Raw genomic sequence first — 12,823 nt, 5'->3', positions numbered from 1 at the left:
TAAAAAATTGTAAACTGAAGAATGAACACTAAATAAGAAAATTGTTATACCCGGGCTAATTACTTAAAAGTAATTGTTATATCTTATTTATGTCGATGTGGACCACAGGCAATAAAATTGGTGGTATTAGCTTTGATTTGTGATAGTTCTTAAAAAATCTAATAGCACAGATTCATTTTGTTGAGTGAAATTAAAAATTTCGTTTTATGATTTCAAGAAACCGCTTATCACGCTTCTGTAGGTAAAATGGCTTCGCGGCATAGAGAAATAATCGTCATAGTCATATCTTAATCTATACGTCGTTGTGAACATACAACGCCATTTCTTATCGATATCGAAAACTAACTATATGTATGTGTGTCTGTACCAACACATAGCTATGTACTATAAAAGGAAGAGAGTTAGGTACAAGTACTACAATGGTATAGATTATATAGGAATATATTATATAATCTAGACCATAGTAGTACTTGTACCTAGTTCTTATTAGTTTAATCAGTATTGAAGTTCGAGAGTAGAGTAACTCTGCGGGTCGCAGCAGACTCAATGACATTTAGCTACCATGCCTAGTTAACACGTAAACAAATTTCAAGTTATTCGCTTATATTTTATTCACATTATTAAATTATACAAATACACATATATTTCATTCAAATCCTTAAAAATGGGATTTAATATTATAATGATTATTTACAACTTAATTTATTCTAGATTGCTTTTAAAATCATTTTTATTCTATTAATAACACTTTATTTTTCATCTGTCGCCTCGTAGACTATATGGCCAGGAAGGCATTTGAGTCTTGTCATATCTGTCTGATTATACTGTCAATTGTCATTAAAATGAAAGCATTTCGGGTGATTTGGATTTTAACTTGTTTTTATTTATAATTATTAATAAGATAAATGTTAGGTGTTATGATTTGCTGCTTTATTTTTAGTGTTATTATAATCACTGTGTAATAAGAATTAGTACATTTAAGCGTAGCATTTCGCTGTTACGATGACTGACGTTGAAGATGCTAATATTGTTAAGTCAATCGAAGAAAATAAAAGCGCAGAGAAGTGTAGCGGTAATATAAACATTAAAGAAGAAGGAGTAATTGTTAAGAAAGAGGATGTGGAATGTATGCTGTGTGTTGAGCGATGCGGAGAAGTTATTGATATTAATACACGGACTCACGCTGGAACCCTGTTACATGAGTATCTCGCGAAGTACACACAAGTAGACATTACAGCAGAAAATACTTCTAAGCAAATATGTAAGAATTGCTTTGACCTTGTAGATGTATTAGAACAGACAGAAGTCGAGTATCTTAAATTAAAAGTTACATTTGAAGGTATTATTAGTAAAAACCCACTATTTGATGCTCAACTGTCTTCTGTCGACGTAGTAAAGCGTGAGAATAATCTACAAGCAATAAACCAAGACTCTTCTGATTCAGAAGATGAACCCCTTTCATTAACGAAAAAGAAAAGAATACCAAAATCTGTAACACGAAAAATCCCTGATACCCACCTTAATAAAAAGAAGACTGTTAAAACAAGACGTAAATTAAATGAGGGAAGGTAAGTTTTGTTTTATTAGAAAAAAAACAATTTTATTTATTGGTTTCATTCATAATTATAAAAGCTATCAAGCATTATGAGCCAAATTTTCCATTTCATTTCCAAAAATGTTATTAAATTATAAAACATTTCTAGCATTTAGGTAAGAGTTATTGCATTGATCAAAAGAATTATATTGTTGCTGTTTATATCACAAGTTTTGTACACATTTAAAATCAAATGTCTTATCAATTTCTCTTGGCCTTGGCACAGCTTTCCTTCCTTACCTTGTTGTGCAATATTTTACACTATTAAATAATTTAATATATGGAAAGTAATTGTGTTATGAATTATTAGTAATCTTCAATTATATTGATATCAACCACATTAAATGGTGTTAAGTTTACTTAACTTTATTTTAATTTTACATTGTTGCAGCTGGGAGTGTAAAGAGTGTGATGAACAAGGCAATAAGGGAGGTCAGGCTGGACTGGTTTCACACATGCTATTAAAACATATGGGTCCACTACAAGATGAAATTATAAAAAAAGAAAACAATGACAAGTGGGTATCTACATACTATCTTACATAGAATTTGATTGAGTACTTGTAATGATAAGTAACGGAATTAAATCAGTGACTACTATAAAGCTAAAGGATACCTAGAAGTGGGCTGATGTTATTTGCTAGCTAAAAGATGGTTGTTGATCTATATTCTGCAGGTTCAAAGTTTATAAATAATATTTTTGTGTAACACAATTTTGGAAATCATCCAAATGACAACCTAAAAGGCTATTGCCTCTAAGATAGTCTTTTAATTGCCAAAATAGCTAAACTTGGTAAGTAAGTGTATAAGGCGCAGTAAGTATTCTGTGACATTCAGGAGTCACAGCTCATGATTAGTCCTGCATCTGACATTTATTACTAAGCCAGGACTTTACGCACAACCAGATAAGTGTTTAAGTGCAAAGTTAGTCCACACTGTATACATACTTACCGATTTAAAAGAGATCTTCAATTCTAAATTTATATTACTTTTATCCATTGCCCTTACCATGTAAGTTTTTTATAAAAATATGTTCACTTGCCTGTATCATAATTAGTAGAAGATCAATTACAATGATGATGGTAGTTAATATCTGCCTAAGAAACTCCTAAATCTCTAAGTATAATATAAGAATTTATACAATTTATTTCAGAAGCCATGATATTGAGCTTGATGAAATGTTAAAAGTTGAAGATGACGGGTTTGGTGACAATGATGACGAGGACTACATTCCTGAACCTGAAGTTGAAGACAAAAATGATGCAGATCGTACAAAGGGAAGAGGGCGAAAGAAAGGTGCACGCAATAAAGTAAAACCAAAGAAACACTTCTATTGCGATAAATGTCCGTCCAAATTCACATCGCCTGGTATGCTTACGTTCAATTATTTTACATAGCTTCTTGATGAAGACTGAACCCAACCAACTTGACTTTGTGTTCAAAATATCATTTCTTTTATTATTCAAATTTGTTATTCAACTTTAACAAAAACAAACTTCATGGTGTTTGACAGCTTTTTAATAAAGATTATTAGGATTCTCATTCTAGATCTTTAATCTTAACGACAACACTGCCGAGATTATGCTTGTTTTATAAACGCCAGAAGTACGTAGCCGGCCTTTTAAGAATTCATATAATTAGTATGTCGATACATTTGGCTTAATACTGGTAATGAATGAGGAAACAATAATTATTTTGAGTCTCTTGCTCTATTTTAGGATACGGGGATTCAAACAGATATACAATATAGTCGATTGATATCCGGGGAAATAAATACAGATAATAGAACTTTCTCTACAGCTGTGATATTTTTTGACATTCAACACCTTTTGTCTTCAGGCATCGTGACCACGCGAAACGTCGGGAGAAATTTAAAATAATTATAAGTTTAATTCGGTAAAAAAGTATTTTTTTTAGATATACAATACCTTAATTGACTTTGTTTGTAGTGCGTCTAGAACAGCACAATAAAAGACACGAGGCCGAAGGAAAGCCGCCCTTCATTTGTGAAGTGTGTGGGGCACACTATAAGCACAAGAGGGCGTGCGATATACACGTAGCACTACACAAAGGTATCGAAGAATCCATTTGCTTATTATTCAAATAATTTTATGATATTCATTCATCTAAATGTAGAACTGTACTATCAATTTGTATTTCTCATTTGGTTTTGATTTAGTTAATATCTGTGTTAGTGTAAACTTTGACTTAAACAGGTCAAAATTCAATACATTGTTGAAGTACTTAGTAAGTCTTCTGAATCATAGCCTAAAAATAGATAAAATTTCGTTTACGAACTTTTTTTGTTTATCTAGTTCGTTATTGTTACTATATAAACATGCGTTTTCTTCTACAAAGTCTATAATCTTTGACACATACTATTTAGCCAAATACTATTGAACAGAAGAAAGTCACCCGCCATTCCATACTCTATTTACAATGACAATGTTGTTTTTTTTCAGGTATAAGTGACTGGAAATGTGAGGAATGTAACAAGTTGTTCCCGTCCAAAGGCGCGCTGCAGCGACACAATAATATTCACACCGGAAAACTTAACTACCAGGTTAATATTTAAAACATACGAAACTAGCCTTAAATAATAAGTTCATAGGTTTTTTAATCATCATTTCAAAATTCATTTAATAGCGAAAATAAGTTTTTCATAGACGTCCACCACTCATAATCGTATTATAAGATATTAATGACACAGACTAGAGAAGTCCATAGATTAAATACTATTTTGATACTGACTGGCATTCAAAATGGCGGCGTTTATTTGACTGAAAATACCAAAGTTTTTATTTCGTTTTTAATGAATAGTTTTAACTTTATGCCAGTTTCAAATAAAAGTTATAACAGTTTAGCTTACGATTGACCAATGCAATCAAACGACATCGTTCAATCTTTAGATCGAAGGAATTATGTTATTAAACAATGATTAAATTCCCTTAGCTCCTTCTTTATCTTCCTTTAAATCTCTTCTGTACAAACATTACCTGTCCACATCGTATCCCTAACTTTCTTACTAACTGACGTGAGACTTATATTATCGTGATTTATGTGTCTTTTTACTTTCTACTTTTAATGTATCATCTTTTTAGTTTAGTTTTTTGTTCCTGTTTAGTTTTGTCTTCATAAATTTGTATAACATGTATTTTTGCACTACTTGCCTATCTTATGTAATTTAATACATTTTTATTTTTTCTTTACTCACAGTGGTTGCCTGGAAGAGATCGCTCGTAAGCGATAAGGCCGCCAGTTGCCCTCCTTTTGATTTCATTATGTTATTTTTTTATATTGAAGTGTAACGAAGTGTAAATAAATGAAATAAAATTACCAATTGCAGTGCGACCTCTGCGGCAAGTCCTTCATTCACACTTCGTCCTTCAAGATGCACAAACTCTCCCATTCGGGCGTAAAACCCCATGCGTGCGATGTGTGCGGCCTTGCCTTAATGACGCGTTCGCACCTCAAACGCCATAAGCGCGTACACAGCGGCGAGAAACGTCACGAGTGCGTACTTTGCGGAAAGCGGTTTTCAGAACGGTAAGTTATTCAATAGAGTTTGTTAACTTTTTTTTGTTATGATATTGGATTTATTCAGATCTGATCGGTGTTAAAGAAAGAATTGTTAAGTGCCTGTCTCGAACCTAATCCGTTGTTTTGCTGGTAATTGTTTGTAACATTTATATGTCATATATTTTAGATAAAAGAATTCGTAATATAAACGGTAGATTTACTGTGTATGTTGAGGTTAACTGTAATAAATAAATATTAGCTTAATATTCATTTATTAAAGTCAGCTTTGCCAGTACGAATTGAACATCATACGTTCACGGCGGTCTCCAATTTTTGTTTTCATGTGCGCATTTAACACTCGTTCGTACGGTGAAGGAAATCGTGAGGAAGTCGTCTCCGTAAAATTCCACATGTGTCAAAGAAGTCTCAAGTCTCTGTCGAAGATGTCGATCGCCTATTAAAATAGCTAACAAGATAGATACAGAAATGTGAGGCTGAAGACCTAGAGTGGTTTTTACGCTTTTGTTTTGAAATCTTTTTCTTTGACTTTATTTAGTGTTAAAAGCAGTTTCGCCCGCAAAGATTTTTTTTAAAATTACATAAAGAAACGTGTTGAGCATGTGGTACGTACCTGAGCTGTAACGCAAGTTTGGCTCTATCAAGAGCAAACATCGTCTATCAGAAAACGTTGAGGTATTTGCTATCGCTTTGAGGTATTTGCTAGGGGACTTAATTTCGTAATATATATGTCGCAGCCAACAAGCTTAATCAGCCGTTCAATTAACAGCCTAGCCGTTTAACTAGCGGCCTGAAAGATCAGCCATTTGACAGCTAGGTAAATGACTTGGATCGATGACGTTTGATTACTTGCCTAGCCTGTTGACTGTTAATTTAAATTTTCAAAGGCCCTTGATAGCAGTAGATCACGAATGTGCAATAGAAAACTTATTAATATAAAACCTAAACTAAGAACGTAATATTACTATATATGTTTCATGATCATTTGTCAATCTAACAGGCAAGTAGGTGTCAGCCTCCTGTGCCTGACACGGTCGACATTTTGGCTCTAAGGCGAGCTGGTTCCCTCACGATGTTTTCCTTCACCGTTCGAGTGAATGCGTGTACGCGCTCGCGGCATTGCTAGCAATTGCAACACCACGCCAAGTGTGATTATTTGACACTCGCAGCCCCAGGCTCCAAGACTTTCGTATCATATACCCTACCTCTATGGACCTTAAGAAAAATAAAGTACAGTTCCTCCTTCGATCATCCGGATTTGTGATTTTCCAACGCGGCTCCGTTATAAGCTGGTTTAATTTATAGGTACAATTTACTAGCGCACGCAAAATCACACGATCCGCACGCAGCTAATCCAAGTCATCAGCCGGCAACCGAACGGCGTCGGATGTTCCGATGTCCGTACTGTCAAGAGCGGTACGAGAGGAGGTATTTGCTGGAACGCCACGTGTCGACATCACACGGCCGATCGTTGGAACGGCCACCAGCAACGCCCCGAAATACAATGAGTAAGCTGCTTAAGGCACAGGCGCAGAGACGAGCTGCAGCGCCTCTAACGGATGATACATACAGTGAGTGTTTATCAGTTTAGTCTATTATACGTATTTGAGTGTTCGTTCGTCTAATGTATAAATTTGTTTCTATAAAGGCTAAATCTACCGACGTACTGGTTTTTTTTTATTTTTTTATTTTTTTTTTATAAAATAGGGGGCAAACGGGCAGGAGGCTCACCTGATGTTAAGTGATACCGCCGCCCATGGACACTCTCAATGCCAGAGAGCTCGCGAGTGCGTTGCCGGCCTTTTAAGAATTTGTACGCTCTTTTCTTGAAGGACCCTAAGTCGAATTGGTTCGGAAATACTTCAGTGGGCAGCTGGTTCCACATAGCGGTGGTGCGCGGCAAAAATTGCCTTGAGAAACGCTCAGTCGTGGAACGTCGGACGTCGAGGTGATACGGGTGGAATTTTGTATTTTGCCTCGACATCCGATGCTGAAACTCAGCTGCAGGTATTAATCCGAACAACTCCTCTGAACACTCTCCATGGTAAATGCGGTAGAAGATGCAGAGTGACCCCACATCTCTACGCAACGCCAAAGGATCGAGCCGCTCGGAGAGGGATTGGTCATCGACGATTCGAACCGCTCTTCGTTGGATACGGTCAAGTGGAAGGAGCTGGTACTGGGGAGCCCCCGCCCAGAGGTGAGAACAGTATTCCATGTGGGGCCGTATTTGCGCTTTATAGAGTTGCAAGCGGTGGCCCGGAGTGAAGTACCGTCTCGCCTTGCTGAGCACACCAAGCTTTTTGGAGGCTAATTTAGCCTTTCCCTCCAAATGACCGCGAAACTGAACGTCGTTCGATATGTCAACGCCAAGTATTCCGATGCTGGCTGTGGCTTCAAGAAGAGTGTTTTCGAAAAGAGGAGTAGCGACAAAGGGTATTTTTTTCGCGGAAAACGCGCAAACTTGTGTCTTCTTGGGGTTAAATTGGACTAGGTTTAGTCTACCCCAGTCCGAGACTCCACGTAAAAGAGTTTCGACTTCAGACACAAGTTTGTTCCGGTACTCATCGACAACTGCCCGAGAAATACCTGCCCGGCCAGTGTAAAGAGTATCCCCAGTGCTGTCGTCCGCATAGCAATGAATGTTGCTAAGTTGCAACATGTCATTGATATGCAGAAGAAACAGGGTCGGGGACAGAACACAGCCTTGTGGGACCCCAGCATTCACGGGTTTAAGGTCGGAACATGCTCCGTCGACGACGACCTTGATGCTCCGATCGGCTAGAAAGCTGGAGATCCAGTCGCATAATTTCTCAGGAAGCCCGTAGGCTGGTAGCTTCGAGAGCAGTGCTTTGTGCCACACCCGATCGAAGGCTTTCGCTATGTCCAAACTAACCGCTAGTGCCTCCCCCTTGGACTCAATTGCCTCTGCCCATCTATGAGTAAGGTATACTAGAAGGTCACCAGCTGAACGACCACGACGAAAGCCGTACTGATAATCGCTAATCAGCTGGTGGCCCTCTAGATAACTCAAGAGCTGGCCATTAATAATGGATTCCATTATTTTGGAGAACAAGGAGGTTATTGCGATTGGGCGATAGTTGGATGGATCAGTGCGATCGCCTTTTTTAGGGATCGGATGTATCGAAGCGGTCTTCCAGCACTTCGGGACAGTGCCGAGCGAGTACAGGTACCGGAAAAGGCGCGTCAGGACCGGAGCCAACTCAGGAGCACATGTACGCAGCACAATTGGAGGGATACCATCCGGCCCGCTCGACTTATGAATGTCCAAGGAAGATAGTGCTCTGCGAACAGCACGTTGCTGGAATGTGATTTCCGGCATTGAGTTATCACACCGCGAAATCGCCGGTGGTGATCTCCCCCGGTCATCCAAAGTCGAGTTGGACGCAAAGAGACAGCCCAAGAGGTCGGCCTTCTCCTTCGCAGTGTGGGCGAGCGAGTCATCCTCTCTGTGCAGCGGTGGTATCGATGGCTGACAAAAATTCCCTTGTACAGCTTTGGCGAGAGACCAGAAGGCTCGGGTCCCAGAAGGGAGTTGGGCCAATCTCTCGCCAAATCTGGCGATGTGCTCTGACTTTGCCTTAGCGATTTCCCGTTTGAAGGACCTGGAGGCTGAGTTATATGCTTTTTTATGTTCGCTGGTATTGGCATCACGAGATATCGCCGCCTCCGCCCATGCATTAAAGCATTCTCGCTTTCGACGCGATGCCGCCTTGCAAGAACGCTTAAACCAGGGCTGTGACCTGCCACCGATCGGCACCGCAGAGAATGGAATAAAAAGTTCCATGCCCTGCAGAACCACTTCGGCGACAGAGGCAGCGACGGAATCTGGAGCTTCCGACGAAAAGCACATAGGCCCCCAAGGGTAGGACGCAAATAAAGACCGCATCCCATCCCAATCTGCTGACCGATAGTGCCAAATACGACGACAACCCGAAAAACGGGGCCGAGGAGGGCGCGTAGTAGGCACAGTACTCCGGACCACACAATGATCCGATGAACCCAATGGCGGGTCAACAGAGACTTGATAGGTCTCCGGATGTGAGGTCAGCAGAAGGTCCAACAAAGAGGGTTTATGACCATCCACATCTGGTATTCGCGTAATCGCAGGGACCATTTGTGACAGGTCGTAAGCTAAAGCAAAGTCGTGAAAGGATCTTCCCGCGTGATCGGTGGTTTCCGAACCGAGCCAATCGGCATGGTGAGCGTTAAAATCGCCAAGTATCACGATTTCAGCGGTAGGAACCCCTTCGAGCAGGGAATCTGTAGCCATTTGGATGTGCTCAATGAGTCGCTCAGTTTCGGTATTTCCGCTATGGGACCTATACAGGCATGCGTAGAATCGCGGATGGTCATCGCAGTCTACGCGCAGCCAGAGGCTAGATAGGTCCCTTCCTTCAAGCGACCCGAGGCGACGAGAACAGATATCCTCTCTGACGTACACGCAAACTCCCGTCCGCGGCACAAATGAATGTTCCAATTTGTACCCCGGGTAGGAGAGGTAGGAAGTATCAGCCGGGAAGGATATCTGAGTCTCAGTAAGGAAGAATAAGGCCGGCTTCGCAGTTTCGAGGTGAAAGTGAACCGCGTTAAGATTAGAGTTGAGCCCCCTAACATTGGTAAAGTCCACTGAGAGCGTGGAAGGGGATGCCTTCGGTAAATTCTTCCGTTTGCCCCGAGATCGAAACTTATAGTTTTTTGAGCAGTTTTTGCCCACCCCAGAATACGAAGGGCAGCCTGTGCATCCACCACCGAATACTGATTGTTCCGATGATGGACGCTCAGAGGGGGATTCTCCACAGCGGAAACGTGTGGTACCCCCCTGGGGTAATCTCTGTTTAAACTGCATCTTCATATTCTGGGGGAGGGGGGAATTGATGGGCTCCGGGAGTCTCACTCACCGCACGAAACGCGAGTACAATAAGATGAACCTATTGCATCACTTCACGCCGGTTTTCTGTGAGACAGTGGTACTGCCCCGGTCGTGCCTGCCCGATTGGCTGAAGCCCGAAAGCAACAGCATGGCACTCCCACTAGGCTTTATCTACTAGGTGCATAGCGCAGCATAGAGTTCACTAATATACAAATTTTTAATTTCGACAATATTGTATTGGCTTAGTACTGTAAGGATGGTGAATGTATTTTTGTGAATAAATAAAAAATGCTGAGCGTTTAGTGAGCTTGTTTCAGATCGATGATAGGACTATCTTTATTTGTACTTTACTGTACTAAATTAATCCAAATACATATGAATATGTATTTTTAACGTCATTATTAAATAATTTTAAATTTTTACAAGTTCCCAAATCCCAATTGAAGAACGTACAGCGGCGGGAACGGCGAAGCTAAACTACTGTTATTCTTGCAAATATTAGTTATGACCGAAAAACTAATTTACATGTAGATTTCTATGAAATACAAATGATTCTTTGTAGAACGGCTCGGTGGCCGCAGATACACAATTTTAACTTGAAATAATACGCCCCAAGTACATTATCACGTTGTGATATATTCTTAGCATGAAGAAAGGCACACAATTGTCAATCGTAAGGGTAGGAATAAAATTAGTATGGGAAATATTAGAGAGGTTATAATGATAATAAAATAACAAATAATTTGCCTTCAAAATAGATCACAAACACTCACTAAGAAATTATAAAATTGAGGTTGGAACTAATAAATAAAATTGTCAAAAATATAATCAAATTTCAATTGCGTATACCCCAAGCGAAACAAAATAATCAGTGATGCGCCGAGTTAAAATATTGTCACTCTCATCAAAATATATAAAATAATATATGTATTAAGAAAACACTTTTTAAACGGATTGCAGCTATGTATTATTATTAAAAACTTATAATTATTTACATAATTTTAAATTTTAAAAATTTTCTGACGTTTCGCGTGCTTTACCTGCGTGGTCACGGTGACTTAAAAAATTGTTTTCTTAATGTGTAAAAGCTATGTTAACAAAAGACAACAATATATGTATTTCGAACAACAGCGGTAAAAAATCACAGTATTTTATTAATAATATAAGATAAGATAGCTTGTATCTTAAGTGTGCGACTCTCAACCGGTCGTGAGTTCGAATCCCTCGTTCCTACGGTAAAGAGAAACATGATTAGGAGAAACGGCATGCCTTAGAACCAAAAATCGGCTTACCTATTTACATAGGCCACAATGCAGATATTTTTTTAAATTTAATTCCAGATTCGGACACAAAAGAGTCGCAAAGTCCTGAAGCGCGTTCTTCGCCGGCCACGGCGCACAAACTCACGCAAAACAGTAAGACCATATTTAATTTATACAAGTACGACCAGTCGCTTTTCGAGCGGCTTCTTGGAAAGTAGTTTGATCTTCTTTTTTTCTACCTCCTAGTTCTAGTATATTCTTTATTCATGTAAAATCTTCAAGCCATTCCAACCCGTACAATTACTAATTGGAAATTAATTAACAATTATAGCTCCAGCGGACCCGATCAGTGCCTGGACGAACGCGTACGCTGCGGAATTTGGTTTAAGACAGGACTATGCGCAATGACGTCACTAATCCAATTGTGACATCACTAATCGTTTCAATACCTCGTTCTATTTCGTCATATTTGTCTTCCTATTGCCTGAAAATGGCCGTTTAAATATATGACTTACTTATATTGGTTTCAATGACTAAATTACGATTTTCTCTGCGGATTAAAGAATGGTTGTCGAATGATATAGAAATCGATGTTTCGTAGTTACGGCTCGTATTTTGGATATTGAAACCGGATCTGAGAGGTTCGTCCTATATTTAAATCGGTTATGCTGTTAAAATAGTGATAGTCTGCGATGTGTTTGACTTTATAGTTTCTGGTAATTCAATATTTTTGATCTCTAGTTTTATGATTTGTAAAATTATTGTCTTTTCTTTTAATATTGTTCATTATGTTTTATTTTAACGTGTATATGTAATAAAAAAAAACACTCTAAAGGTCAGCCTTTATGGTATGTAAATAATCAGTTATTTACTAATTGAGTATTTTAGGTCAAATTAATACAAGCCACAGACTACATATGTAATGTAAATAACACTTCCATCACAATTATTGATTTTTACATTTTATTAATGATGTTAGTTACGTCTGGCTGATGGTAATGATTTATTTATGTTTTGGCAAGTATTGCATTATATTAAATAGTTAATATTAATAATTGTAAATATAAGTAGATTAATTCTTTATTATAGAATATTTTTATATTCAGATGCTAGACTATGTTATTTTCTTTTTTCTAATTGAACTAAGAACTTATCAAATACTTGTAAAAATATAATATTAGTTAAAGAATTAAATACCTACTTTACTCGCAATAAATTTCATATTGAAAATATGTGTTTAATTTTTGCTGATTTTTATTGTATTCACAGCATTATAGTATTATTTGCTATCTATTAATTGTGCTGCTAATAAGATTCGCCCTAATAACTTGTTAGGTATGGTTCGCAAATCATTATGTTAATATTTATCCGTTGCATCTCTTTTGCAATGTTCTGTGCCATTATCAAAAGAGATATGTTAAGTGATGTAATGCTCACTGCATTACACTCAAAACCGTTATCAAAATATTTCGTAATGAAGATAACTACTTTATTGTCAGAAGTATCAGAAATTATGTTGGTATTGAAGATTATTGTA

At 38.2% G+C, this 12,823-nt stretch overlaps 1 protein-coding gene across 2 annotated transcripts; it reads left to right on the top strand.

Annotated features, from left to right (window-relative positions):
- The first annotated feature begins 853 nt into the window (after positions 1–853).
- On the top strand, positions 854–12,373 carry LOC123708870 (zinc finger protein 37-like). 2 transcript variants are annotated; one of them, XM_045659810.1, is made up of 9 exons: positions 854–1,568; positions 1,986–2,111; positions 2,750–2,961; positions 3,543–3,665; positions 4,056–4,156; positions 4,940–5,139; positions 6,436–6,701; positions 11,365–11,439; positions 11,618–12,373. In XM_045659810.1, exons 1-9 carry the CDS (start codon positions 1,003–1,005, stop codon positions 11,692–11,694), a joined length of 1,746 nt encoding a protein of 581 aa, XP_045515766.1. In that variant the 5' UTR covers positions 854–1,002; the 3' UTR covers positions 11,695–12,373. The 2 variants fall into 2 exon arrangements, with proteins under 2 accessions (XP_045515766.1, XP_045515765.1); XM_045659809.1 differs by having other exon boundaries at positions 2,747–2,961; positions 11,618–12,371.
- The last annotated feature ends 450 nt before the right edge of the window (positions 12,374–12,823 follow it).

This window comes from Pieris brassicae, chromosome 4 (assembly GCF_905147105.1).
Source record: "Pieris brassicae chromosome 4, ilPieBrab1.1, whole genome shotgun sequence".
NCBI classification, from domain to species: Eukaryota; Metazoa; Arthropoda; class Insecta; order Lepidoptera; family Pieridae; genus Pieris; species Pieris brassicae.
Note: the sequence above shows the minus strand (reverse complement) of the source record. Positions and strands in the feature narration are given on the sequence as shown.